Source organism: Protopterus annectens, chromosome 12.part0 (genome assembly GCF_019279795.1).
Source record: "Protopterus annectens isolate FY-2018-M chromosome 12.part0, PAN1.0, whole genome shotgun sequence".
In the NCBI taxonomy this organism is placed as follows: domain Eukaryota; kingdom Metazoa; phylum Chordata; order Ceratodontiformes; family Protopteridae; genus Protopterus; species Protopterus annectens.
Genome location: NC_056746.1, coordinates 14,535,917 through 14,562,529, shown reverse-complemented (window position 1 = coordinate 14,562,529; position 26,613 = coordinate 14,535,917). Strand labels below are relative to the sequence as shown.

At 43.2% G+C, this 26,613-nt stretch overlaps 1 protein-coding gene across 1 annotated transcript in view; it reads right to left on the bottom strand.

The window, feature by feature from the left end:
* Positions 1-26,613, bottom strand: part of FGD1 (FYVE, RhoGEF and PH domain containing 1) — an 854,635-nt gene that overhangs the window by 333,758 nt on the left and 494,264 nt on the right. Inside the window, exon 4 of the mRNA XM_044089056.1 lies at positions 15,436-15,982. Within this exon, the coding sequence (XP_043944991.1) occupies positions 15,436-15,982 (547 nt within the window). The remainder of the gene's footprint in view (positions 1-15,435; positions 15,983-26,613) is intronic.

The window sequence follows — 26,613 nt, the reverse complement described above, 5'->3', positions numbered from 1 at the left end:
AATTTTGAGCCCCCTGCAAAGAGATCACACTGGAGCAGAGGTCCCCCTGTGGATGCCATGTTGGTGACTGCAGCCACTAAGAAAGAGTTGGCTCAGGAGAGCCCCACGGTTCATTCTTCGAGCAAGGGGTCTCGCGCAATGGACCGTCTTGGGAAGCGGGCCTTCAGTTCAGCGACCTTCTCTATGAGGGCCTTGAACTACATGGCACACATTATTCGGATGCAGCGAGATCTAATTAAGGAATACGCTGCTTCCCCCCCAGGGTCCATGTCGGAGGGAGACAAGGATCTGTACTCCTCCCGAATGGCCACCCTCCGCTCTATTTCTAACACCTCTATGTGGCTGTTGTCTCATGCTACGGAGGGAGCCACTAGAGCAGGCAGAGTCAGGCTTGTCATGAGGAGACAGGCCTGGCGCCGTCACTGTGACTTCTCGGAACCCTTTAAGGCGTCATTCGCGAATGCCCCTTTTGATGGTTCTGCACTGTTCGGCAAAACTGTTCGCGACACTCTTGTCCAGAGCAAGAAAGACGGGAAGACCTTGTCTGTCATCGGAGTCCGCTTCTCTGCGCCCCAGAGGTCCTTTTCCAAGAACCAAAAGGGTCAGAAGAAGATGTGGTTCTGAAAATCGCATCAATCCCAGTCTGCTCAGGACAACCAGTCCTCTCGTGGCAGAGGAGGACAGGGAGGATGCCGCCCCAGAGGCAGAGGGGGTCCCAGGAATTTTGGGTCCAGAGAACCATTCTCTGAGAGGCCCACGCAGAACCCCTGAGGGGTTACCCAGCTGCTCCACTCTGGAGGCAGTCGGGGGGGCGTTTTTCGATGCACCTAGCAATGTGGGAGTCCATAACAATGGATCGCTGGGTGCTTCTTATTATATCCAGAGGTTACCAAATTCCCTTTATCGTAACCCCCAGAATCAGAGGCCTCCCCGACGTACCACCCAGTCAGAGGGACGTGGCTGCTGCAGAAATTCAGCAGCTTCTGCAAAAAAGAGCCATCCAGCCCGCCCCCCCCAGATCAAATTGGATCAGGGTTTTACTCCAGGTTCTTTCTGGTGCCAAAAAAGACGGGGGACTTGAGGTCCATCCTCGACCTCTCTCTCCTAAACCTGGCGGTACTCAAAGAAAAGTTCCGAATGGTCACATTGCAATCCGTCCTCCCCTTATTGCGGGAGGACGACTGGATGTGCTCCATAGACCTCAAGGATGCGTACTATCACATTCTAGTGGACAGGCGTTCCAGGAGGTTCCTCCACTTATGGCTGGGAGCCAGTCACTTTCAATTCAGGGCCCTCCCCTTCGGCCTCACCTCAGCCCCCAGGGTGTTCACCAAAGTCCTAGCGATAATAGCGGCCCACCTGAGACTCCAGGGAATTCAGGTCTTTCCATACCTGGACGACTGGCTCCTTACGGCCCCAACAAGGCATCTACTTTGTTCATGCAGGGATTATTTCCTCAGTCTGGCTCCACTATTAGGATTAACCATCAACATGACCAAATCCTCTCTGACCCCTACACAGGTGTTGGATTTTATAGGGGCAAGACTGGATTCCAGACAAATGCTTGCGTTCTTGACTCCAGATCGGCTTCAGAACCTGATGTTGCACGTGCAGGCCATCCTTCAACTGCAAACTCCTTCTGCGGAATTGGTCCTGAGGGCTTTAGGATCTATGGCGGCTGCAATCCCTCTGCTGCCACTGGCCCGGTTGAACATGAGGGTCCTGCAGTGGACCCTCCAGGTACAATGGTCCCTGTCTCGCAACCCCCTGTCTCATCCCATTTCCTTAAGCAAGGTTTGCAGAAGGTCGCTCGTGTGGTGGCTCCAGTCCCCCAATCTCCACACGGGACGTCCCTTCTCACTACCACCGCCAGTCGACACAGTGACCACGGATGCTTCTCGCCTGGGGTGGGGGGGGGCATTTTTCAGGCAGGACAGTCCAAGGCACGTGGAGCGACGTAGAGACCTCTTTGCATATCAATGTTCTAGAGATGAGGGCGGTGCTTTTGACGTTGCAGGCACTACACAGCTCTCTTCTGGTAGGGACGATTGCAGTACAGACAGACATGTCAGTCGTCTGGTATATCAACAAACAGGGGGGAACCAGGTCTTACCCTCTTTGCCATGAGGCCATGAGAGTGTGGGAATGGGTGATTTCCACCAACCGCTTTCTCATAGCAATGCACATTCCGGGACGGTCCAACATTCTAGTGGACAGGCTCAGTCGTACTATCCTGACTCCTTACGAATGGTCTCTGAACCCTTGAGTTGCAGAGCAAGTATTTGCCCGATGGGGGCAACCTTGTTGCGATCTTTTTGCCTCTCCTTCAAACACCAAATGCAACGATTAATTCACTCTGATCCCCCCTCCGGGGAGTCCCCGAGAGACTCTCTAGTTCATGCTTGGCCTCCCGGTCTGCTTTATGCTTACCCTCCTCTTCCCCTGATGTTGAAATTATTGCAGAAAGCCAGGCAGTTGGGGAGCAAGATGATCCTCATTGCCCCATTCTGGCCTCGTCGGACGTGGTTCCCTTACCTATGGTCTCACCTAGTGTATCCACCATGGATTCTGGATCCCCTCCCGGATCACATTTCTCACCCCCTCGATCTTCCGACTCCGAACCTGGGTCAACCTCAAGCTGACGGCTTGGTTGCTCCAGTTCCACTCCTCATAAGGACTCCCAGGATCTCATCACCTGTCAAAGCCATTCTTGTAGCAGCTCACAAGCCTTCCACCAGGAGGGTTTATCAGAGTAAGTGGAAACGCTTCACCATTTGGGCAGAACACCGTCATTTAGACCCTTTTACAGCCCCGATAGCGTCAGTTCTAGATTTTCTAACCTCTCTCTTTCACCAGGGGGCTAGTTCTTCCACAGTCAAGGTACAACTTGCAGCAATCTCATACTATCACGTGGGGCAAGAGTCTGGCCCTCTTATCACTTCCAAACTGTGTAAGACCTTCCTCAAGGGTACCTTCCTCCTTAGGCCTCCAGTCAAACAGGTGGTACCTCCATGGGATTTATCCTTAGTCTTGCAGGCCTTGACTGGTCCCCCTTTCGAACCGGCGGCCACGGTTGATCTCAAATTTCCCTCGTGGAAGACAGCCTTTTTGGTGGCCATAACTTCAGCCAAAAGAGTATCGGAATTGCAAGCTCTTTGTGTCAAACCACCATATTTGGTCTTTCACCCGGATAGGGTTTACCTCAGGATCAATCCGTCCTTCCTACCTAAGGTATCTTCAGAAGCGAACATCAATCAATCTAATCTATCAATCTTCCAGTGTTTTTCCCCAACTTTCAAAACAAAGGAGAGTACAAGCTGCATTCCTTAGATGTACACAGACAACTACATTTTTATAGTCATAGAACTACTGATCATAGGCAATCCGATCAGTTGTTTATCTCCTTTGCCAAAAGTAATTTCGGAAAGCCAGTTTCTAAAGTTTCGCTCTCTTGATGGATCTCGAGTTGTATTCTCTTAGCATATCAGAGCTCGGGAAGGGAGTCCATGCTCATTCTACTAGGGCCGTTGCCACATCTGCAGCCTTTCAAGCTAGGGTTCCACTGGATGACATTTGTTCCGCAGCCACTTGGGCTTCATCTCACACCTTTATCAGCCAATATAAAATAGATGTTGTCTCCCGAGGTAGGGCGTCCTTTCGCTCTGCGGTGCTCCGGAATATCCTTCCATGAAGGCCACCCATGATTTAGGTAGCTGGGGACTCTGTCCCAAAGGTTGCTGACAAATGAAGTCCCTACTTCAGATTAAGAAGTTATGTACTCACCATAACGTTCCATCTGAGTAGGTATCTTCATTTGTCTGCAACCATCCCCACCTCCTTCCCCCTGACCAAAATGATCGTTCTTGTGGTTATTAGCATCTGTTCCCTTTCAGACACTTTTATCAGCTGTGCTATGGGGCAAACGTGATCTGAGGTCAGTCAGGGTAGGCAGGGGATTATGGGTAAGGGGAGGAGCTAGGAGCCCGGATCTATGCTATGATAGAAGTTGCCGGCTCGGATCCGAGATCGGATCCGTATCCCAAAGGTTGCAGACAAATGAAGATACCTACTCAGATGGAACATTATGGTGAGTGCATAACTTCTTATTTCATGAAATGAAAGTGGTTCAACAAAAAGTAAGTATGATTGGCAATCTAGTGGTTTCTTTCCCACTAGCCATTGACTCACATGTTCTATGTCTGGGGTTCAAAAGCCTAAAGTGACTGTGTGCAGTCTGCATGTTCTTCCCATGCCTGTGTGTTTTCTCTAGGTTCTCCACTTTTCATGCAACCTCCAAAAAACATGCTGGATGACTGACCACTCTGAACCAGGGTTGCCAGACGTCCCCTATTTGGGCAGGACTGTCCCGAGATCAGCAGCCTGATCCCGGGTCCCGCACTGCCGGTTTAAATCCCGGGCAGCCTCCGCTTTGTTTTGTTGATTGGCCCGTATACTGGCATACGGGCCAATCAAAAATCGCTAAACACGGAGCTTCTTGTGTTTAATGCGGAAGTTCCGCATTAAACACAAGAAGCTCTGTGTTTTGCGATTTTTGATTGGCCCACATACCGGTATACGGGCCAATCAAAACATCGCAAAACAGAGCTACTTCTGTTTAATGTGGAACTGCGATGTTCTGCATTAAACAGAAGTAGCTCCGTGTTTAGCGTTTTTTTGATTGGCCCGTATACCGGTATATGGGCCAATCAAAACATCGCAAAACAGAGCTACTTCTGTTTAATGCGGAACTGCGATGTTTCACATTAAACAGAAGTAGCTCTGTGTTTATTTATTTTTGATTGGCCTGGGCCAATCAAACACAGAGCTACTTCTGTTTAATGCGGAACTCTGATGTTCCTCATTAAAGATGTGGAAGACCTTTTTTTTTTTTTTTTTTTTTTTTGTCTTCACTTTGTCCCTACTTGGCCAGTCGGAAATCTGGCAACCCTGCTCTGAACAGTCCACAGCAACAGCCAGCTCTTATGGTCTAGGCCAAAACAGACCACCTCACTTAGCTTAGATCAAATTGCTATTGAATTACAAATATCTAATAAAATTTATAAAAATAGATATTAAACTACACTAAGACAATAAACAAATTTTCATCACAGTCACTCTACAATTCCTGATTACTTGACTGACAACTTTTAAGGTACAAATCACACAGTTCACACAGTCCAATACTCAACACATTTTTTATAGCATGCGGAGCATGACTGTGGACAGATGGGGCCCTAGGAGATGTAATGGATCAGAGGCACCCCCAAATACACAGAACCCCCCGGACACACAACAGCACCCCTACAGTACCCCCCCCCACACACACACACAACAGCACCCCTACAGTACCCCTCACACACACAACAGCACCCCTACCGTACCCCCCCCACACACACACACACAACAGCACCCCTACAGTATCTCCCACACTCTGTAACCATTCCAGTGTCCCAACTCCTTGGCTATTTCTCCTCATTTACCATAAACACCGTTCAAACCCCTCAGTGTGATACTATTTTCTTCTTTACGTCTACAATGATTATAGATATTAGGATTTAATTTAAAACTTATTTCAAATTTTATAGCATAAACACTGATAGACATTTGCTAAACAATACATTTCACACTGAAAACAGACTTGGCATTAACAGTAAACTTCTCTGCCCTTGAGACTCGCATTCACTGAAATGGGATTAAAACCCACATTCAAAGAAAATGCATCTGGCCAGTTGGGCTGTTTTCAAACCATAGGCTCCTTGCACACATTTTTAGGACCATACATGCATGAGCTCTGATTGTACTTAATTTATATTACTTCTAGAACACTGAACCACCTGTTCATGTATGTTTTAAATTTGTAGTTTTCAACATTTTTCCAGTAAGCAATGAAACAAAATGTATGGGCCAATAATGACAAAACTGCCCAGTTCATAAAAGGCCACTCAAACTTCTGTCATTACAATCCACCAATCAATAATGCACAATCTCTGCAGACATAAAAGTCACCTGAATAATTCCACATTAAAAGATGTGTAACTAATGAAGAGGTTGGTGCTTGCAAACAACTTTATATTTCAATGCATCATCTACAAATTCAGTGTCTGTTGCCCTTGAAGAGTAAAGTGCCTATGTTACATAAAAAAAAAAAATGTAATATTGCAGTAGGGAATGGATGGCAAACCAAAAATACAATTACTAGGCATCTCATCAAAGGAGGACACACTCAGGACTACAACACCCCCACCCCCTTAAAGTTTAACAGCATCAGCAATCCATTTACATGGTGTGGGAATAGAACCCACAAGCTTCTGCATCAAACGAAAGTACACCACCTGCTATGCTATTAACACAGCTTTCAAATTCAATGGTGATGACCATTTGCTAAACAAAACAATTTCACACTGAAAACAGCATGAGCAGCATTAAACTTCTCTTCCCTTAAAGCTCACAATTCCTTAAAAATGCACTGAAACAGACAATTTCTTGAAAATGTAAAGAGGTCAGTGTAATCATACCTCTCAGCTGTACAGATATCTGCAGAATGTCCATACTTGAGACTCATATTTCTGACCTGATCCTCTTAAAATCTGTTTCTTTTTGGCAAACTACAGAGGATTGATGTAACTAAATAATGACATAGATTTGAGTTTCAGACTTCATATCCTTCATAAAATACACAAACACAAAACCTGTTACTCTATCAACATTCTAAGCATATAAGAACAATATTCAAAATGTATCCCTATTTTTAGGTGTTTGTCCCCCCATTATTTAAGGCTTTCTCCAGATTTCTTGTATTTGGAAGTTCAGAGGCATGATTGGTGGAAAGGATTTAGGCTCTTGTCTCCTGGTGCAAAGATACAGGGCTTGAGCTTGGTTAAATTAACCTGCCATTCTTACCTAGAGCATTTCACACACACACACTGTATCACACAGTCTCACACACACACACACACACACACACACACACACACACACACACACACACACAGTCACACACAGTTTCACACAGAGTCACACAGACACTCGGTTGCGCGCGCGCGCACACACACTCAGTCGCGTGCACACATGGTTGCACACACTCACGCATGCACTCACACAGTGCAGATTTCCGATGTACAGCAGACAGAAAAGTACAGTTGTGTACACTTACCATAAATGTAGATGTTAGAGTGTATTCCGTGTTGCAGTCATTACATTTGGGTTATCTGCCTGCAGGTAGCCCTCAGCCGGCCTGAAAATCAAAGTCTTGGGTCCTGCATCGGATGCGGTCTCTTCTTCTATGATGTCAGGTAGTCAGGGGTATAAAGCATGCAGCCGACGCCATTACATCAGTTTTTCTTGCCCCAGATGTCAGGTGCCCCCCTAATGGGAAGCAATTATATATAAAAGGTTACACCTCCAACAAAAAGCTAATACACCAGAAAGCTGAAATACTCTCAACAAGAAGAAAGGTACAGCCAACAGAAGTCAGGGGGCTGGAGGGAGGGTAACCAGGACTGCAACAGTGAATACACTTGAACATCTACATTTATGGTATGTGTACACAACTGTACTATGCTCTTCGTGTTTCACTGTTGCAGTCATTACATTTGGGTAGATTCCTAAAGCTAATGAAGGAAGGAGGAAGTCAGAAAGCATTAAGACCAGCTATTAAGCCCTGCAAGACTGCAGTGGCAAAACCAGCCCTGGATTTTGAAAAAATAGGCAAGTGGTAATGATTGGTGAAGTTATGTACAGAGCTCCATGTAGCCGCTTCTAGGATGTCCCTGGTAGTGGCACCTCTGGGAAAGGCTGTAGAAGTAGATGCAGCCCTGGTGGATTGTGATCTTATCCCCTGTGGGGTAGGTTTTCCATGGTGCTTATAGCAGAAATGAATGCAATGGCCTATCCACTTAGAAATGGTTTGCTTTGAAATGGCTTTCCCCTCTGCCTCTGCAGCAAAGGCAACTAGCAGCTGTTCAGTTTTTCCGAGAGGCTTAGTCCTGTCCAAATAAAATCTAAGTTGTCTGTGCACGTCCAAAGAGTGCAGTATTCGTTCTCCTTTGTTCTTTGGAATAGGAAAAAAGGTAGGTAAATGAATGGACTGATTAAGGGCCACACTGGATACCACCTTGGGCATAAATGAAGGATTGGTCCTGAGGAACACCATGTCAGCATGGAAGATGATGAAGGGCTCCACTGCCATGAGGGCCTGTAATTCAGACACTCTTCTTGCTGAAGTGATGGCTAGAAGGAAGGCTGTTTTTTTAAGAAAGGAATTTCAACTCTGCAGTTGCAGCTGGTTCGAAAGGAGGTAGAGTGAACTTTTCCAATACAAAGTTAAGGTCCCAGGCTGGAGTAGAGGCTCTCCTGGGTGGTCTTAAATTTTTGGTCCCTCTGAGGAATTGTTTTAGCAGAGGGTGAGAGAAGAGGATTGGGGTCAGTATTATAAGGAGCTGAAATGGCTGAGGCATGAATTTTAATTGATGAGAAGGAAAGGCCCTTGTGGAGCATCTGTTAAGTATTGAAGAATATGCGGTAAGCTGGGCACTGCTGTGCCTATCCCCTGAGTCTGGCTCCAAGAACATTATCTTTTCCATTTTTCAGCATAAGATTTTCTAGCACTAGGCCTCCTTGCCTCCAGAATGACATCTGGCACCTGCTTACTGAGGGATGCTATTGGAGAGCTCAGGGAAATAGCCAGGCTGCAAGGTTCAGGGTTTGAAGCAGGGGGTGCAGGATCTGGCCCTCCTGCTGGGACAGCAGGGAAGGGGTCTGAGGCAGGTGCCATGGTCCCAGCAGTGGCATACTGCACAAGAGCGGGTACCAGTGCTGGCGTGGCCAGTCTGGTGCAATCAGTATTGTCCTTGGTTTGTCCTGTTTGATCTTTAGCAGAACTTTTGAGAGAAGCAGAAAGGGAAAGGCATAAACTGAGAGCTTTCCCAGGTGAAGGACAGGCATCCACTTTCAGAGCTTGACTGTGGGGAGTCCTTGTGCAGAATTTGTCCAATTGGTAGTTCTGTGGGGAGGCAAACAGGTCTATTTCTGGGTTCCCCCATTTGTTTCTCAAAATGTTGAATATCTTTGGCTCCAGTTTCCATTCGTGTGTGTCCATGAGATTTCTGCTTAGGTCGTCTCCCAGTGAATTTAGCTTGCCTGGCAGGAATTGGTGCACTTGGTAGCTCAAGGCTGTGTTCCACAGAGCCATGGCTAGTCTGCAGAGAGGATACGAGCGAGTTCCCCCCTGCTTGTTTATGTACCACATAACAGTGGTGTTGTCTGTCTTTACCAATAATTGTCCTGGAAGAATGTGGTCCTTGAAGGCTGTCAGGGAATTCTGTACAGCTAACATTTCTTTTTGATTGATCTGCAGATGCATCTGACTCGGGTTCCATTTGCCCTGAATGCACTGCCCTGCCAAGTGAGCCCCCCATGCACAGTCTGATGCGTCTGTTTTTAGGGGTTGGGTGGCAGGGGGTAGAGTGAATGGCAGTCCCTTGTTGAGGTAGCAGGCCTCTGCCCCACCAAAGGAACTCTGTCTTTATACAAGGAAAGATAGGAATCATTGATTCCAGGTCCTGAGAATGTTGACACCATAGGCTTTGTAGATACCACTGTAGTTTCCTCATATGCAGTCTTGCATATGGAATTAGTAGAATGTAAGAGGCCATGAACCCCAGGTCTTGCAGGATTTTGCTTGCAGATAGCCGGGTCTTTATGGCCAGTACTTTGAAGCAGGCTGTCAAACTTGTTTCTCTGGTGTGAGGTAAGCCACCTGGGAAGTTGTGTTCAAGCTTTCTCCTAGGAATACAATTTGTTGGCTGGGTACTAGATGAGATTTCTTTTCGTTTATGGTGTACCCCAGTGGGGTTAGAAGTTTCTTTACAAATGCTAAATGATTTAGTAGCATGTCCTGGCTTTCTGCCTGAATTAGACAATCGTCCAGGTATGGGTATATCTGAATACTTCTTAGCCTGCAAAATGCAATGACTGGAGCTAGGCATTTTGTGAATACCCTGGGCGCAGTAGATAAAGTGCAGAGAACTGATGGTGCATGTAGCCTTCTCTGAAGCGTAGGTATTTCCTGCAAGATTCCCTTATTGGAATGTGCAGGTAAGCTTCCTTTAAGTCTAAGGTTGCCAACCAGGCATCTTTGCCTAGCATAGGAAGCAGCTGATGAAGTGTTAGCATTTTGAATTTTGGGATTACCAAAAAGGTGTTTAGAATAGAGAGATCCAGGATAGGACACCAGGAGCTGTCTTGAGTAAAAACCTAGTCCCCTTTCTTCTGCTGGGAAAGGTTGAATAGCCCTAATACTTAGAAGAGAGAGAACTTGCTGTTGAGCCTCTACCCACTGATTTTGGGGTAGGTCTGGCCAACCGTTTGGGGTTGGTAAGGTGTGGACGTGGAATCTGTATCCTTGGGAAACTATATTTAACACCCATTTCTCCTGGGTAATGAGTTCCCAGTTTTTTGCATGCAGGGCGATCTTTCCCCCTAAGGGAGCAGACAGTTGAGCAGGGCTTGGAAGATTTAAGGTTAAGTCATTGTGACAGTTTTCCATAGGGGGGTGTCTTACTACTTCCAGCTTTGGAAGCGGAAGCCCCCCACTGCTTAGGCCTGTGAATACCTTGAGACTGTAGCCTAGGTGGTCTGCTGTTCCTGGGTGTGGACTGAGAAGGCCTGGAAGAGACAGGAAAGGACCATTTCTTAGAAGACCAATGCCTACTAAATCTGGGAGGCTGTACTTGCAGGAAATCTTTAACAGTTTACATAGATTTAGCTTTTTCCATCATCTTTTTAAGGACTTCTTCTGCTTTGTTGCCAAACAGGCGGCCTTGGTTTAAGGGAGCATCCAGTAATTTAGCTTTAACATGATCTGGCAAAATTTGCTCCTTAGGCCAAGCATGCCTTCTAAGAACAGACCCAGTGACAGCAGCCCTGCAAGATGCTTCTACCACATTGCAAAGTATGTTTACCAACTTGTTCAGCAGACTGCATTAAATCCTGTAATTCTTTATTTTCAGCACAGTCAGGAATCAACATAATTTTCTGTTTAAGTAGTGCCTTAATATGCTGCTGATACTTTAACATATGAAACTGGAAGTTTAAGGCCCTAATGGCCAAAGTAGCAGAAGTGCATACCTTCTTACCCCATCTGTCCAACGCCCTGGAATCTCTGTCTGAGGGGGTAGGGGTTTTGGCAGTGGTAGTCTTAATGCCTTTTGGTCCCTGGGAGATGGTCTCTGGGTCCGCAGTAGGATTCTTGAAGAGGAACTTGTGAGTCAGGTACTCTGTAATACCGGTCAGGTTTCCTGGGAGCCAGAAGTAAAGGGTCTGGGGCCAGGCAAGATTCCAAGAAGGCATAATCTACAATGTCCAGGACAGGAGGGATAGCTAAAGGCCTGTGTTGAGGTAGGAGTAAGAATTCCCTAATACTCTTTTTGGAGACAGAGTAATACTGGCTTTCCCAGTGGAAATGCTCCCTAAAAGTATGCAAGGTTTCACCCAAAGAAAAATCTTCTGGAGGGGAAGCAGAGAGAATTGAGTCCTCTGCATCAGAATCCTCACGGGTAGATAAGGGCAAATCCTGGTAATCAGAAGGAACAGAAATTTCAGAATCCTGATCAGAAGAATCAAAAGGAAAATCAGTTCTAGGTCTCTTAGAGGGAGAAGGCTGGCTTCTCCTAATTAAAGTAATAAAGTCTTCAGCCATTCTTATTTGTTTTTTAGGCATATGGGCCTGACCATGCAGTTTGGACGTCAGTTTTCTAGGCATGGGTTGAGTTTTAGGCCTTGAAGCAGAAGATGGCGTCAGTTTGAAATGCAACTCAGTAGGCCTGAATACACCCTCAAAAGCCGGTGCCTGCACATCGGCTCCAGACCCATCCAAGGTAGAGACATCCACAGGTTCCATGGTCGAAGAAGCATCTCGTGGCATACTGGACTCTGAATAGGCCTCAGTAGAGGCCTGCGAATCTGAAGTAGCGGGTATCAGGGGCTGCGAAAGCGCCTGAGTACCGAACTGGCGACTAGTTTAACGGAAGTGTCGTCAGCAGCTTTGGACCTATGCGGTCTGTCTCTGTCTTTATCTTTACGTTTGTTTGGAATATCGGTAGTCGGATGGCTTACCGAAGCCATTTTTGGATAATTACACAGAGTACCAAAATAGTCTGATGCAAAAATGAACCAACAACGAATAGCTGGTGGATTGAATAAGGCACAAAACCGACAGCGAGGAACATCGTATTCTGGGCCTAAGCAAGGAATGTAGTACGAATTAAAATCTTTATGAGATATTTGCTTTCCACAGGTAAATTAACTATTAACTTTTATTGACATTGGTTTAGAGCAAGAAAAAGGATCCCCAATGGGGTACTTAGCTTTTTTGAAGACTTCGGTTCTGAAACTTGAAAACGAAAATTTCAGGAGACGCCCCAACCAGCACTTGCAAACTGCTTCTGCTTTGGGCACTGCGCGGCAAGTAAGACTGATGTAATGGCACTGGCTGCATGCGTTATACTTCTGACTACCTGATCTCATGGAAGAAAAGACTTCCATCCGACGCAGGACCCAAGACTTTGATATTCAGGCCTGCTGAGGGCTACGTGCAGGCAGATAACCCAAATGTAATGACTGCAACAGTGAAACACAAAGAACATTGTTCTATTCCATTGCAGCCAGCTTACTAAAATATCTGCTCCGCTCCGTTTCATGCACAGAATTACAAACAGACGTGCATGCACTGCATGCATTGATACATGCATGCAGGGATGTAAGGGTGTTCCTAAAGTAGAATACCCTTACAGATGACACAGTTTTTTTTTTTTTTTTTTATCTGTGGCAGCCGTCCTAGCCAGCGGGGGGCCCCCCTCCCAACCTGTGGGCTCTAGGCAACTGCCTTGGTTGCCTAATGCTGGATGTGGCAGCCATCCTAGCCCGTGGGGGCCCCCTCCCAGCCTGTGGGCCCTAGGCAACTCCCTTGGTCACCTAGTGCTGGATCCGGCTCTGACAGCATGGTCTGACATTCCAAACTGCCAGCCTCCTGGCATGCTTTTTTCTTTCTGGTTTGCTGGTTGGTGTTTGGGTTAATGCCTCTTTTAATTAACTTGCTCTCAGCAAACATGGAGGCAACTAAATGGCATACAAGCCCAGTGGATGAAGTATTTTCTTGCTACTGGTCACATACATGTACTCAGTTCTACCAAGTGTCAACAATCAACTTAGCAAATCCATAACAAACAGTGCTCCTTAAACAGAGTATTTACTTTTCCACCAGCTGCAGTATGCCATTTATAAAACTAAAATAATTAGCGTATGTACAGAAGACACAAACAGTGAAACAGCTTCTATAAACTGCTTGACTAAGGTATACTGAGCTACCCTCATCTGTATGAACAAGGACAGAAAAACACTAACGTCTGTGATGTTAAGTCCTTTACTCTGTCCAACTAGAGCTGAACAAGTACCAAAGAAATCTTAAAACTTGACTAAATTTACAAGTCAGTTAAAAACATAATGGTATTAGTTACAAAGGAACCATCAACATTATGTACGCCTCATTGACAGGTGCATACCCATGGTTGATCAGATAGATTAATTGTCCCTGGTACACACGCATGGTCAAATCAGTTAGACTGTCCCAGGTACACACCCCATGGTCGGCCAGGTAGAATAACTGTCCCTGGTACACACCCATGGTCGGCCAGGTAGAATAACTGTCCCAGGTACACACCCATGGTCGACCAGGTAGAATAACTGTCCAAAGTACACACTCATGGTCGACCGGGTAGAATAACTGTCCAAATTACACACTCATGGTCAACCAAGTAGAATAACTGTCCCATGTGCATAACCATGGTCAATCAAGTAGACTGACTGCCCCAGGAACTTTAGTCCTGGGATGAAATTCTTGCTTAGAGACATAACAAGAAGATTATGGAATTAGTATACACCAAGTTGAAGGGGGTACATGCGGGCTTGCCCCACATACAAAAAAAAAAAAATACATACTTTCAGGTTTTCTAAATATTGCTCTTGATGAATTTTATTTTGTGGTATTGTCACTTGCTGAAATTTCCTTCAGCAAACAAATATGAATCCACAAGTGACTCGCGTATGAAAAATCAGTCATGCACTGGGTGGACAACTGAAGAAGGGAGACCAAATAACCACTTCCCTGAAGAAAAGGATAGGGTTCATCCTTGTCACAAAATGAACTTCTAATGTACACATCGTTAACACTGGACACATCAAGGAAATCCAGCAACTGAAGTGGGTGGCAAACTATGTTGAAAAGTGCCCTTAAATGAAGCAATGGCTTATGGGAGTGCCAACAAGGTGTTGTATTATGACTTGCAGTATGTTTGCATGAGGGATGGGGAAAAAAATCCATTCCTACTGTTAAATGATAATGCAGATGGCTGCCTGCTTTCTTGGATCTTTCCCACCACCACAAAATGTATTTTAGATTTCTCTTCTTAAAGGGAGACCCAAACTACTGGGTTAAGGGGGGGTTACATCAGCACCCAATTGAAGTGAGCAAGCCTGCAGTGACCCGAGCTTAATTAAAAAGCTTACATTATTGCAAAACTTAAGCAGTACCTATTATCAGGAGATATTTAAGAGTAGTCAAACTCTAATGAGGGTAGAGGTAGTATAATGTTAGGGTTGACTGGTAAGTTTATTTGGTCATATTTCAGCTTAATTTCTAACCTCAACCAACACAAACCTTTAAAAGTATCATGCATTTGACAGCTTGTGGATAGAGCAAACATTTAGATAATGACTGAGCTAATTATAACGGCAAAACACAAGTCAGACAATAGGTTCTTTACACTGCAGAGAAAAACATGTCGCACATGAAAAAACAGAGTTTGAGCCTCCAGTGTGATGGAGGGATATACGTTAAAGATGGCTGGAAATTCAATTTGACAGCAGCCTGAGTGAAGACAGTGAATAATATCCACACCACAAGAAAAACATGCCAGACTTACAGAAAAACAGCATTTCTGTTGAAGAGTTGTGGTAGTGTGTGTGTGTGTGTGTGTGTGTGTGTATGTATGCATCTATCTATATATATATATATATATTTTTTTTTTTTTTTACAGCAGTAAATAAGAAAAAGAGTTAGGGGTAAATGCATATACTCCATTCATATGTATATGGATATTCATATATCCATAGTTCAGCAGAAGGGCTTGCATTCTGAACCTGTGATATACTCTGGGTTGGAAGCTAAAGGGTCTAAATCGCATACGAATAGATGGTCACAATTCAGGTACCTTTGCAACTTAATCTGTTACCTCACCCGTTTACATGATAAATGCACTTCCTTCTTAATGTCTACACAATCTCCAGCTTCCTGGTAAGGAATACAATTCATTTCTCTCTGGATTTTTGATGCCACCAGGCTGAAATGTTTACATCATTCCACATCGACATCATACTTACTTCACATGAATCCTGTCGCTCTGGTTTGGAAAGCTGTGGCAGTTCAGCTTCATCTCCACTCCCTTCATCCAGGTCACTATCCACTTCTGAGTCTCTTGTGGACTGCCGCTTCCTCTCCACTGTCTGAACCTCCATAGCTTCTGACCCAAAATCACCAGTCTTCATGTCCTCTATTTGTTCCTCACTAATAAAACATATCTCTTCACTGTTAGATGGTGAGCTAATACTGTCAATTCCACTGTCTCTGTTGGTGAGTTTACCACAGCCATCACGGACAGCCAAGGACTGTGGTCCATCACGCAAACAGTGCCGACTTTCTGAACTGTCTGTAGAATACCCAGAGTGATCCCCCAGGTCTCGAGTTTCAATAATATCCAAAAGTTTGTGAGTGAGGTCACCCATGCTGGAACTGCACTGTTCTGCTCTGTAGTTCTTAGTATGATCACTGACCTGGGATACATCATTGTCAGAGCCATGATCCAAGGCCAAATCCATTCCCGGACAGGGACATACACAGTTTATATCAGGGACCAAAATGATCGGCTCCCTGCAAATAAAACAGAAGTTATTAGGATGCAGTATTTTAATTGACTTAACGATATAGTGCAATAAACAACTAAGTTAAGATGATACCAAGAGTGGGTTTCACCACGCAAAACCAGTAAGAGATGCACAAACTGGCATACTGACATGATGCATGCACACACATTTTATTCAGGCCAATGCTAAAGCATTGGTCACAAACTCATAAGACATTTAGAAGAGCCCTAACATGGTGCATATGCTCAATAAATACACTGTTCAAATGCATCTGGAAAGTGGTTTGTTCCATCTGGATATCTAACATCAGCTACACCTTTAAGAAGTTACTGCAGTGTGAAGAATAATGCCAGGTGACCATACTGTAGTTCTGCTACATTATTTGCTTCTTGTATCAGGGTCAGTCAATAATAATAATAAAAAAAAAACAAAAAAAAAAGCCAAGAACATGTTAGCAGAATGGTAGGAACTGCACAGTAGCCTCATTACTGGACTCCAGCATGTTCACACCAGTCGCTGGTAACTACTGCAGCTTTACAACCAAAGTGGTGCTAAATATAATCCCCAACATGGATTACAGAAAATACAAGCAATGACCAGAGGTCATTGTCTCCCCTCTACTCTTCCCTCATTAAGCCAATCATAGAATACAATGCCCCATTTGGCATGTACCTCACTAAACACCTGCAACAACTGAAGAGGCTGCAAAACTACCTCACAAAGAGGATCATAGGCCTTAAACACCTGTCCAATATGCAGAAAAAGCTGAATGGAGTAATTAACCAAGAGCACTGCACCAAAAATAAAAATCCAACAGTTTTATTCCACCATGATGAGAGTTTAGTGCTTTCGTCAAAAGTACATAAAATTGACTTCTTCAGAACTACACGACACACACAATGCTGATTTAAATAGCCTGCCTTACTCAACAATTAGTCAAACAAGAAAGATGTAATTTCCTGCTAAAAAATGTAATTTCCTGTTAGGAAAAGATATCATTCCATGCTAAGGTTGAGGCCCATTAGACTAGGTGGTACTTTCAAATGTGGAAGATGCACCCAGTGTTCTTTTGTGATTGATGCCAAATTTATTAAGCTTAGGAATTTTGGTAAAATCGCTACACATAAAAAGTACTATTGTTACACCAAGGGGGTTGTATATGTTGCATCCTGTACAGGTTGCGACTGTTACTATGTGGGTAAGACTGTCCGAGCTTTAAGACAACGGATCTATCAACACAGTTATATTATTAACAAACATAGGGAGACCAACGCCTTATTTAATCATATTAAATTATATCCCACACACTGTTTCAAGTTTTTTGTATTAGAGCAAGTCGACTTCTTGAATTTTTAGAGCTCAAGTGGCAAATAAGGTTAAATGCATGTGTGCCACCTGGGCTCAATGATAACATTTCTATTAGTTCTATGTTAAAACTAAAAGCTGTTTTTTTTATGTAATGTTTTTAACATAAGCTCTATTTTTGGGGGAATCAATGGATCAATAATTCAGTTGTATTATTTTAGTGGGGTGGTACTTTCTTAGCATGGAATGATATATTTTTCTAACAGGAAATTACATACTTTTTTAGCAAGAAATTATATTTTTTAGCAGGAAATGACATCTTTCTAGTTTGACTAATTGTTGAGTAGGGCAGGCTATTTAAATCAGCATTATGTGTGTCATGTAGTTCTGAAGAAGTCAGTTTTATGTACTTTTGACGAAAGCGCTAAACTCTTATCGTGGTGGAATAAAACTGTTGGATTTTTATTTTTGGCGCAGTCCTCTTGGTTATTTACTCCATTCAGCTTTTTCTAGGTTTGGATATTTTCGTTTTTCTTAACTTGTCCTATATGGACAGACTTAAACTCCAACTACTCTCTGTCTCATATCGCCTACTTAGAGGTGATCCCTCCTTGACTTATAAAGCCATGTCTGACCCAGCTCTATTAGAAATGCTACATCTAAAGAAATCCCAATTCCTTAACACCACACGCTCCAGAGACCTCAACATCATTACCACAATCAACAGAACGTGCTGGAGTGACAGGTTCATAACTCAGAGACTGCCCATGCTATGGAATAGACTTCCCATACATGTCAATCAGAGCACCTCACTGGCCCTCTTCAAGAGAAATCTTGATGAGTGGATGGGAAATAGAAAATTCACCCCGGGGATCACTCCAGTGGCTCTACGCAACAGAGGCACTGGAAACTAAGGTTGGGTGGCACGATGCCAGGGTTTATCCTATGGGCTAGGCTTGTAAAGGCTCCAGGGCCATTAGCGTAGTACACATCTATGAACCTATAAGAATATGTGCAAAAGCTTATAGCAACATGAGAACCACATTAAAAGGTTTGATAGTAGAATTTATTTTATGACAGTTTTAATTATTACAAGTTTGATAAGGTTTAATTTGAATTATGAAGCGTCTCTCTAGTTTCCCATTAATAAAAATGTTGCTAAATTAAAAGGGCAGCACAAAATATGAAGAAAGCAGACTGAGCTTTTCCAGCTAATATTTTTCACTAACATGACAGTCAGAGATCACCATATTTCTGTGTTTTACGTGATGAAAGAAGAATCACTTTGCAATTTCTTGGGTTTACACTAGTTCTCTGTTAACCAGTATACCAACTCATTTACACATAAGGGTCTTTTTGCACACATTCCTTTAAGACCTGTAACTCCTTAACAGCATTGTGATATTTTTGTATGCTTGATTCCTTATCTTATGTGACTTACCAATTAATAATAGGAATCATACATAAAGGCAAGATGTAAGAAACAAAACAACACTAAGACTGTTAATCTAATATGTACTCTGCACATATTAACCACTGTTTGTGAAGTTATACTTTCATATCTCCATAAGCAAGTGAGCTACGTACGTTTGAGTGGCGCAGTGTGAGGTGTCAAGGTAGGAGAGACAAATTATACAGTCACTACCCATGTACAATGCACTGTGTTGGAGATGCAGTTTTGGTTGTAATTATGAAGACATAATATTTCCATAAATACTTTAAAGATCAGCTGAGTTGCATACTACTGCAAAACACGCAGAACGTCAAGTAAACCCTTAGATGAAGTTGGAAAAAACTGCTATTGACACATTAATATTTACATTGGAAGTTCTTTCAGCTTGAGTGATACTGAGCTTTATACTGTTAATTATAAAATAGGAATATATGTCCTATTTTTATAAATATTTCAATAGGCCAGCATCTAGAAAGGGAGTTTCTTGCATCATGTAAAACATCAGTCCTCCTAGGTAAATGTGTTCATGGCACTAGATATCTCGCTTGTACAATTTAAAACATATGAAAAGTTGTTCGGGAAAATTAACAGCTTATCATTCTGGAATTTTTCTGTATTATATATATATATATTACAGCACTAATGTAAAGATTGTGAATGCACTGCCTTTCAACACTGAAAGAATTTTTTTGCTGAACCCATTGTTGTTTGTATTTTTATTGGCATTTACTGCACACACAATATTTATACTCCGCTATTAAATATGAATAAGCTAAGAAATGAAAAAAGACCTTCAAGAGGAATAACTTATAAAATTTGTTGCATACTACTGTACTAGTCTACAGAAATGGTAGATCTAATTGTAATGCATTGCTTGCTCCATAAATGAGGAATTTTTCTGACAAATGTTTGACTGTTTTGGATAAAAGAAAAATGGGGGGTAGTGGACAATCTAGTACACATTTTAAAGGTTGGCATTACAGACTGTTTTTCTATGTTCTTGATAAAAATCAGAATGTATGCATATCTGCAGTTATACAAACGTGAAGAAGAAAATCCACAATCCCAAAATACATGAATAGGCACTCTGCAACCATGACAAAAAAGACAAATACTTAAAGGACCATTATGGGCAGACATTAAAAATGATATATATATATATATATATATATATATACATACATATATATATATATATATATATATATACATATATACATATAGACATATATATATATATATATATATATATATACACATATATATATATATATATATATATATATATATTTATTTATTTATATATATATACACACTCTATATATAATTTACTGTTGAAACAAAGAATGACATTTCTTCGTTTGTATACCACATCGAAAAATAATGTTGGAAATGAAATCTCGTTTCCGACACTAAGTCAAACGTCAGTTGCCCAATGTCTGCAATTCACGTAATTCAAAATAGCTTTAGCTGACATCAGTCACCCAGGCTATTCAGCATAACTTGCTGTTAGACATTTACATCAACGGAACAAGTTTTTGCTGTTTTGCAGGGGGCAAGCCCCCTGCACCCTCCCACTCCCCCTGCAAATTATATATACTAACTCAGAGTTCGCATTACAGTGAGGACAGGGGTAAATTCTCTGATCCTCACTGTAACGCTATCCCCATTCACACTGCCAAACTCATAATAATGAATCATGTTGTACATTCATTATTATGAGTTCGGACTATGTCAGCTCAGCACTGTGCACTTTTGAAAGTGTACTTTCCTAGAACTGACATTTGATCAAGCACACTTCCAGGTTCTGACAATAACCCATTTTATGTGTATGTGTATATATATATATATATATATATATATATATATATATATATACACATATATACACACACACACACACACACACACACACACACACACACACACACATATATATATATATATATATATATATTTTAACATATTTAATGCATCTTACAATTAAGTGCTACACAATCCAGGCTTGCCAGCAGCACAATATTTACTTAATACTAACTTTATTGTTTTCTTTAACCTGAATGCCCTAATGGGAGCAGCCATGTTGATGTGATCGTATTTACTTGGAAAGCAACTTCTTGCCCATAATGCACTGTGCTTGCACAGCTGATGGTATTACAATGCTAAAGTCTTATCTTGTCAGATCACAGTTCCATTTACTAAGAATGCAAGTCGTGAGAAATACTGTCAAATTTGAAAATCGTCGGTAAAAATGTCACAGCCTTTTCAGCAGCGAATCCCGTTTCTCATGAGTATTGTATTGTCAATGGAAAGATACTGCAAAAGGATAAAGAAATATCTGAGATAACACATCCTTTAAAAGTGATATTTTGGGAGTTTCAGGTCCTTGCCTACTTTTCTGTGTCAGCCAGTGTCATATTTCCTGGCTTGCAAAGCTCAGCTAATTTGTGCGATCAACAGGTTTATTCACATTTAGAGCACAAAAGGCTTAACAGCTTTATGGCTTTATATAATAACACAAACGTAAAGAGCTGTGAATTTTTAAGTTAAACAGCTTATAACCTCAGTGGGTATGAGTTAACAAAGATCTACTTCTGTGTGTGTTTTTCCTTGGCGAAAGGCTTTCAGATGTGATAGATGGAATGAAGTTCACCCCAGGGATCACTCTAGTGGCTCTGCTTGATAGAGGCACTGGGAACTAACGACGGGCAGCACAATGCCAGGGCACTTCTATGGGCCAGGCTTGTAAAGACCCCAGGGCCATTAGCCTAGTACACACCTATGAACCTAGAAACCTATGATGCAAGATCAAGCAAGACAAATTCTTAAAGTACCTCAAGATTTAATACAGCTCCAACATAGTGAAAAAGATTCACAGGTAAATACTAGTCTCTCAGAATGGATCCCAGTGGGAGTGGGTGTGGATCAGGGTTCAGCTTAGAGTCCACTAATATTCATACCATTGACAGACTCTATTAGCAAACAGGTTGGAGGAGACAGATTAACAAAGTTGCTGTATGTAGACAATATGACATTACACACAGACTGAGCAAGAACTTCAGCATAGGTCAGATAAATGGAAAGTAAAACTGAAGGCACATGGGATGAAACTTGAGTACAGATAACAGTTGCAATGGCAGCAAATGGGGGAATCAAAAGAAGCTGAGAACTAACATAGAAAGGAAAACAGTGGAACAGATAAACAACTTCAAGTACCTGGAAGGGGTGGTTGAGGAAAAGGGAAGTCCAAATGAGGAGATCAAATCCAGAATCATAGGGGCACAGCAGCCAATTGACACAGTGTCAGGCATACTGTACGACAAAGGAATGCCAAAGAAGCTGAAAATAAGGTGTACAAAACAGTGGTGTGGCCAATGACACTGTATGGTACAGAAACCTGGGAAGTAAAGGCAGAGCAGTTGAGGAAGCTAGAGGTGATGGAGATCAAGGGTATGAGAAGGGTGGTAGAATGCACACTGTGTGACAAAGAAATGAGGACACCAAAGTAGCTCCAATCGCAGAGAAGGTCTAAGAGAACAGATTACTGCAATTTGGGCACATTCACAGAAAAGTATAGACAAAGTACAGTTTTGTACCTACCATAAATGTAGACGTTCGAGTGCTAATACAGCTGCAGTCATAACAGATGGGTTTTCCTGCCGTCAGGCGAGTCCTCGGTCGGCCGAATTCCAAAGTCTAGGTCCGGCGTCGGATGTCGTCGCTTCTTCCCTGATGTCAGTGCGACAGGGGTATAAAAGAACCAGCAGACGCCATTTTCTTCAGTTTTTCTTGCCCCAGATGTCAGGTGCCCCCAGAAGGAAGGCAAAACATAAATTTATGTAATAATGCAATGCAATATAATCAAAAAACAGTAGTTGCAAGCAAATACACCATAAAAGAATACCCCAATCAGGTTGTATGAGGTGGTGTTAGCCATTAGGCCTGTCCCAAGAGGGGAAGGAGGGAGGGAAACCTGGACTGCAGCTGTATTAGCACTCGAACATCTACATTTATGGTAGGTACAAAACTGTACTATGTTCATTGTGCATACAGCTGCAGTCATAACAGATGGGTAGAATCCCAAAGCTAAAAAAGGGGTGGTAGGCACTAAGTGGAACTAGGAGAAGCCAGGATGCCCTGCAAGACTGCAGTGGCAAAGCCCGCTCTAGATTTGGAGTATAATGGTAGGTGATAGTGCTTGGAGAAAGTATGTACAGAACTCCAAGTGGCTGCTTCCAAAATATCTTTGGTAGGAACCCCCCTGAGGAAAGCTGCAGAGGTAGCTGTGGCCCTTGTGGAGTGAGGTCTGATGCCTGTAGGTACAGTTTTACCATGAAAAGAGTAACAAAAGCGTATGCAGTGGGCTATCCATTTTGAGATTGTCTGTTTGGAAATAGGCTTCCCTTGAGCACCTGTAGCATAGGACACAGAGTTGCTCTGATTTTCTGAAAGGCTTTGTTCTGTCCAAATAATAATGGAGCTGTCTGTGAATGTCCAAGGAATGTAGTAGTCTCTCCCCTTTGTTTTGTGGATTAGGGTAAAAGGTAGGTAAGTGGATAGCCTGATTCAAGGCTACCCTGGATACTACCTTTGGCATAAAGGAAGGGTTGGTTCGTAAGGAAACTCTGTCCTGATGGAAAATGATGAAAGGCTGCACAGCCATGAGGGCTTGTAGTTCCGAAACCCTGCATGCTGAGGTGATAGCCAGAAGGAAGGCTGTTTTCCATGACAAATATTGCAGTTCTGTTGAAGCAGCTGGCTCAAAAGGAGGCAGGGTCAGTTTTTCTAGAATGAAATTGAGGTCCCAAGCAGGTACTGGTTGCTTCCTTGGGGATTTTATATTCTTAGCCTCTCTGAGGAACTGTCTTAAGAGAGGGTGAGAGAATAAAGGAGGATCAGTGTTGTATTCTGCAGAAATGGCTGAGGCATGGATTTTGATGGAGGAGAATGAAAGTCCACTGCTTAGCATCTCAGCTAGGTACTGTAATATTTGAGGTAAATTCAGTATTCCAGGATTCTGACCCTTTTCTGATTCCAGGCACAAAACCGTTTCCATTTTGCGGAGTAGGCTTTTCTAGTAGAAGGCCTTCTGGCCTCCAAAATGACATCCTGCACCTCCTTGGAGAGTAGGGTCTGTTGTGAATTTAAGGAATCCTCCATGAGGCTAGATTGAGTGTTTTCAGCTGACTGTGAAGAGTTTTGAAGTTGTGCTGAGTCAGTAGAAGAGGCATTAGAGGCAGGATCCATGGTGGGGAATGCGTCAGGCTCCTCAGGAGTGGGTACCAGTATTGTCTTGGCCAGTCTGGAGCAATGAGAATCATCTTTGGTCTGTCTGCTCTGGCTTTTAATAGAACTTTGGGCAGCAGAGGAAGAGGTGGAAAGGCATAAACTGTCATTGTTGTCCAACTGAAAGAGAGTGCGTCCACTTTCCAGGCCTGTGGATGAAAGGTCCTTGAGCAGAATTTTGTCAATTGGTAATTCCTGTGGGTGGCAAAGAGATCTATGTCTGGCCTTCCCCATGCATGAGTTATCTTTGTAAAAACTTCAGGATGCAACTTTCATTCGTGTGGATCCGTCATATTTCTGCTTAGGTTGTCTGCCAGCGTGTTTTCCTTGCCTGGCAGGAACTGTGCTTGAAGTTGGATTTGTAATTCCAGAGCCATGTTCCAAAGAGACATGGCTAGCCTGCATAAGGGATATGAATGGGTTCCTCCCTGTTTGTTTATGTACCACATCACTGTGGTGTTGTCTGTCCTTATCAATAGCTGGCCTGGATGGAGTAGGTCTTTGAAGGCCATAATAGCATTTATTACTGCTAGCATTTCCTTTTGATTGATGTGTAGGTGCTTTTCTTTTTGGGACCATTTGCCCTGAATGCACCAATCTGTCATGTGCGCCCCCCAGGCATATTCCGAGGCGTCTGTTGTGATGACTTGATTTGCTTGAGGCTTGCAGAATGGGAGACCTATGTTTCTTTGGCATGCTTGAGCCCACCACAGAAATTCCTTTTGAAGACATGGAATCAGTGGTATAATTGTTTCCAAACTGTGGCTGTGTTGAGACCATAAGTTTTTTGGGTACCATTGAAGTTTCCTCATGTGCAGCTTTGCACATGGGATTAGCAGGATGCAAGATGCCATGAATCCCAGAGCCTGCAGGATTTTCCTTGCAGTCATCCTGGTGAAAGTTGCCAGTTTTCTGAAGTATTGAGTTAGTTGCCCTTGTTTCTCTGGCGTGAGGTAGGCCATCTGGGTGTTTGTATTCAAGCTGGCACCCAGGAAAATTATTGTTTGAGAGGGCATTAGTCTTGATTTCTTTTTGTTGACTGTGTACCCCAGAGAATTCAAAAACATTATTACAAACGCCAGGTGTTTCAGAAGTATGTGTTTGCTGTCCACTTGGATCAGGCAGTCGTCCAAATATGGGTATATTTGTATCCCTTGAAGTCTGCAGAAGGCAATTACTGATACCAGGCATTTTGTGAACACTGGGCACAGTAGATAAGCCAAAGTCAGTGCAGAGAATTGATAATGGGTTGAACCTGCAAGAACCTGCAAGAAATCTGAGGTATCTTCTGCAATCTTGTCTGATTGGGACATGCAGGTAATGCCTCCTTGAGGTCTAATGTTACCAGACAAGACTCCTTGCCCAGCATGGGAAGAAGCTGCTGTAATGTGAGCATCTTGAATTTTGGTACAAGTAAATATGTGTTTAGGATGGATAGGTCCAAAATAGGTCTCCAATCTTTGCCCTTCCTTGGTACCAGGAATTGTCTGGAATAAAAACCTTGACCCTGTTCTTGTGCAGGTACCTCTTGAATAGCTTTCATGTCCATGAGATCTGAAATTTGTTTTTGTGCCTCTGCCCTTTGATTGTGTGGCAGGTTTGGCATGCCTCTCATTTTTGGAAGGGTGTGAAAGTGGAATCTGTAGCCTCTGTCTATAATGTCCAGGATCCATTTGTCTTCTGTGACAATATGCCAATTTTTCGAAAATAATGCCAGTTTTCCGCCTAAAGGTGCTGCCATTTGAGCCTTGCTTGGCATGCAAAGGGGAAAGTCATTGGTTCTGCTTTCTGAATGGCTGTGAACTATCCTCACCACCTCTTGGTGTAGGTGCTTGCTATTGTCTGCCTCTAAATGATCCTTGAGATTGCCCTCTACCCCTCGGGCGCCTGTATCTACCTCTTTGAGGTCTGTCCGTGGTTGGAAAGGACCAGTTTTTTGAAGGCCAATTTCTACTGAAACGTGGAGGTTGTACCTGTAGGAAATCTTTCACTGTTTGCATTGATTTTGCCTTTTCCTCCATTTTCTTTAATACCTCCTCAGCTTTAACACCAAACAATACATCTTTTTGAAGAGGTGCATCTAGCAATTTAGCTTTGACATGATCTGGTTAGGTTTGCTCTTTGAGCCAAGCATGTCTACATATGACTGATCCTGTAACAGCAGCTCTACATGAGGCCTCTAAAGCATCAAAACCACATTGCAAGGTATGTTTACCCACTTGCTCTGCACTATGCAACAAATCCTGCAACTCCTTCAAGTCTGGTTGTTCAGGTTGTGACATTTTGCTTTTCAACTGAGATAACAAAAACTGTTGATACTTTAACATATGGACCTGACAGTTTAATGCCCTCATGGTTAAAGTGGCTGAGGTGTATACCTTTTTCCCCCACCTTTCTAAAGCTCTGGAATCTCTCCCTGAAGGTAATGGATTTTTGGCAGTGGAGGCCTTAAATTCCCTTGGGACCCTGTGAAATAGTTTCTGGGTCAGCCGCATGGCTTTTGTATAGGAATTGGTGTGAATCAGGAACCCAGTAATAACTGTCAGGCTTGACTGGAGCTGGAGGTAAAGAATCTGGGTTAAGGCTGGCCTCTG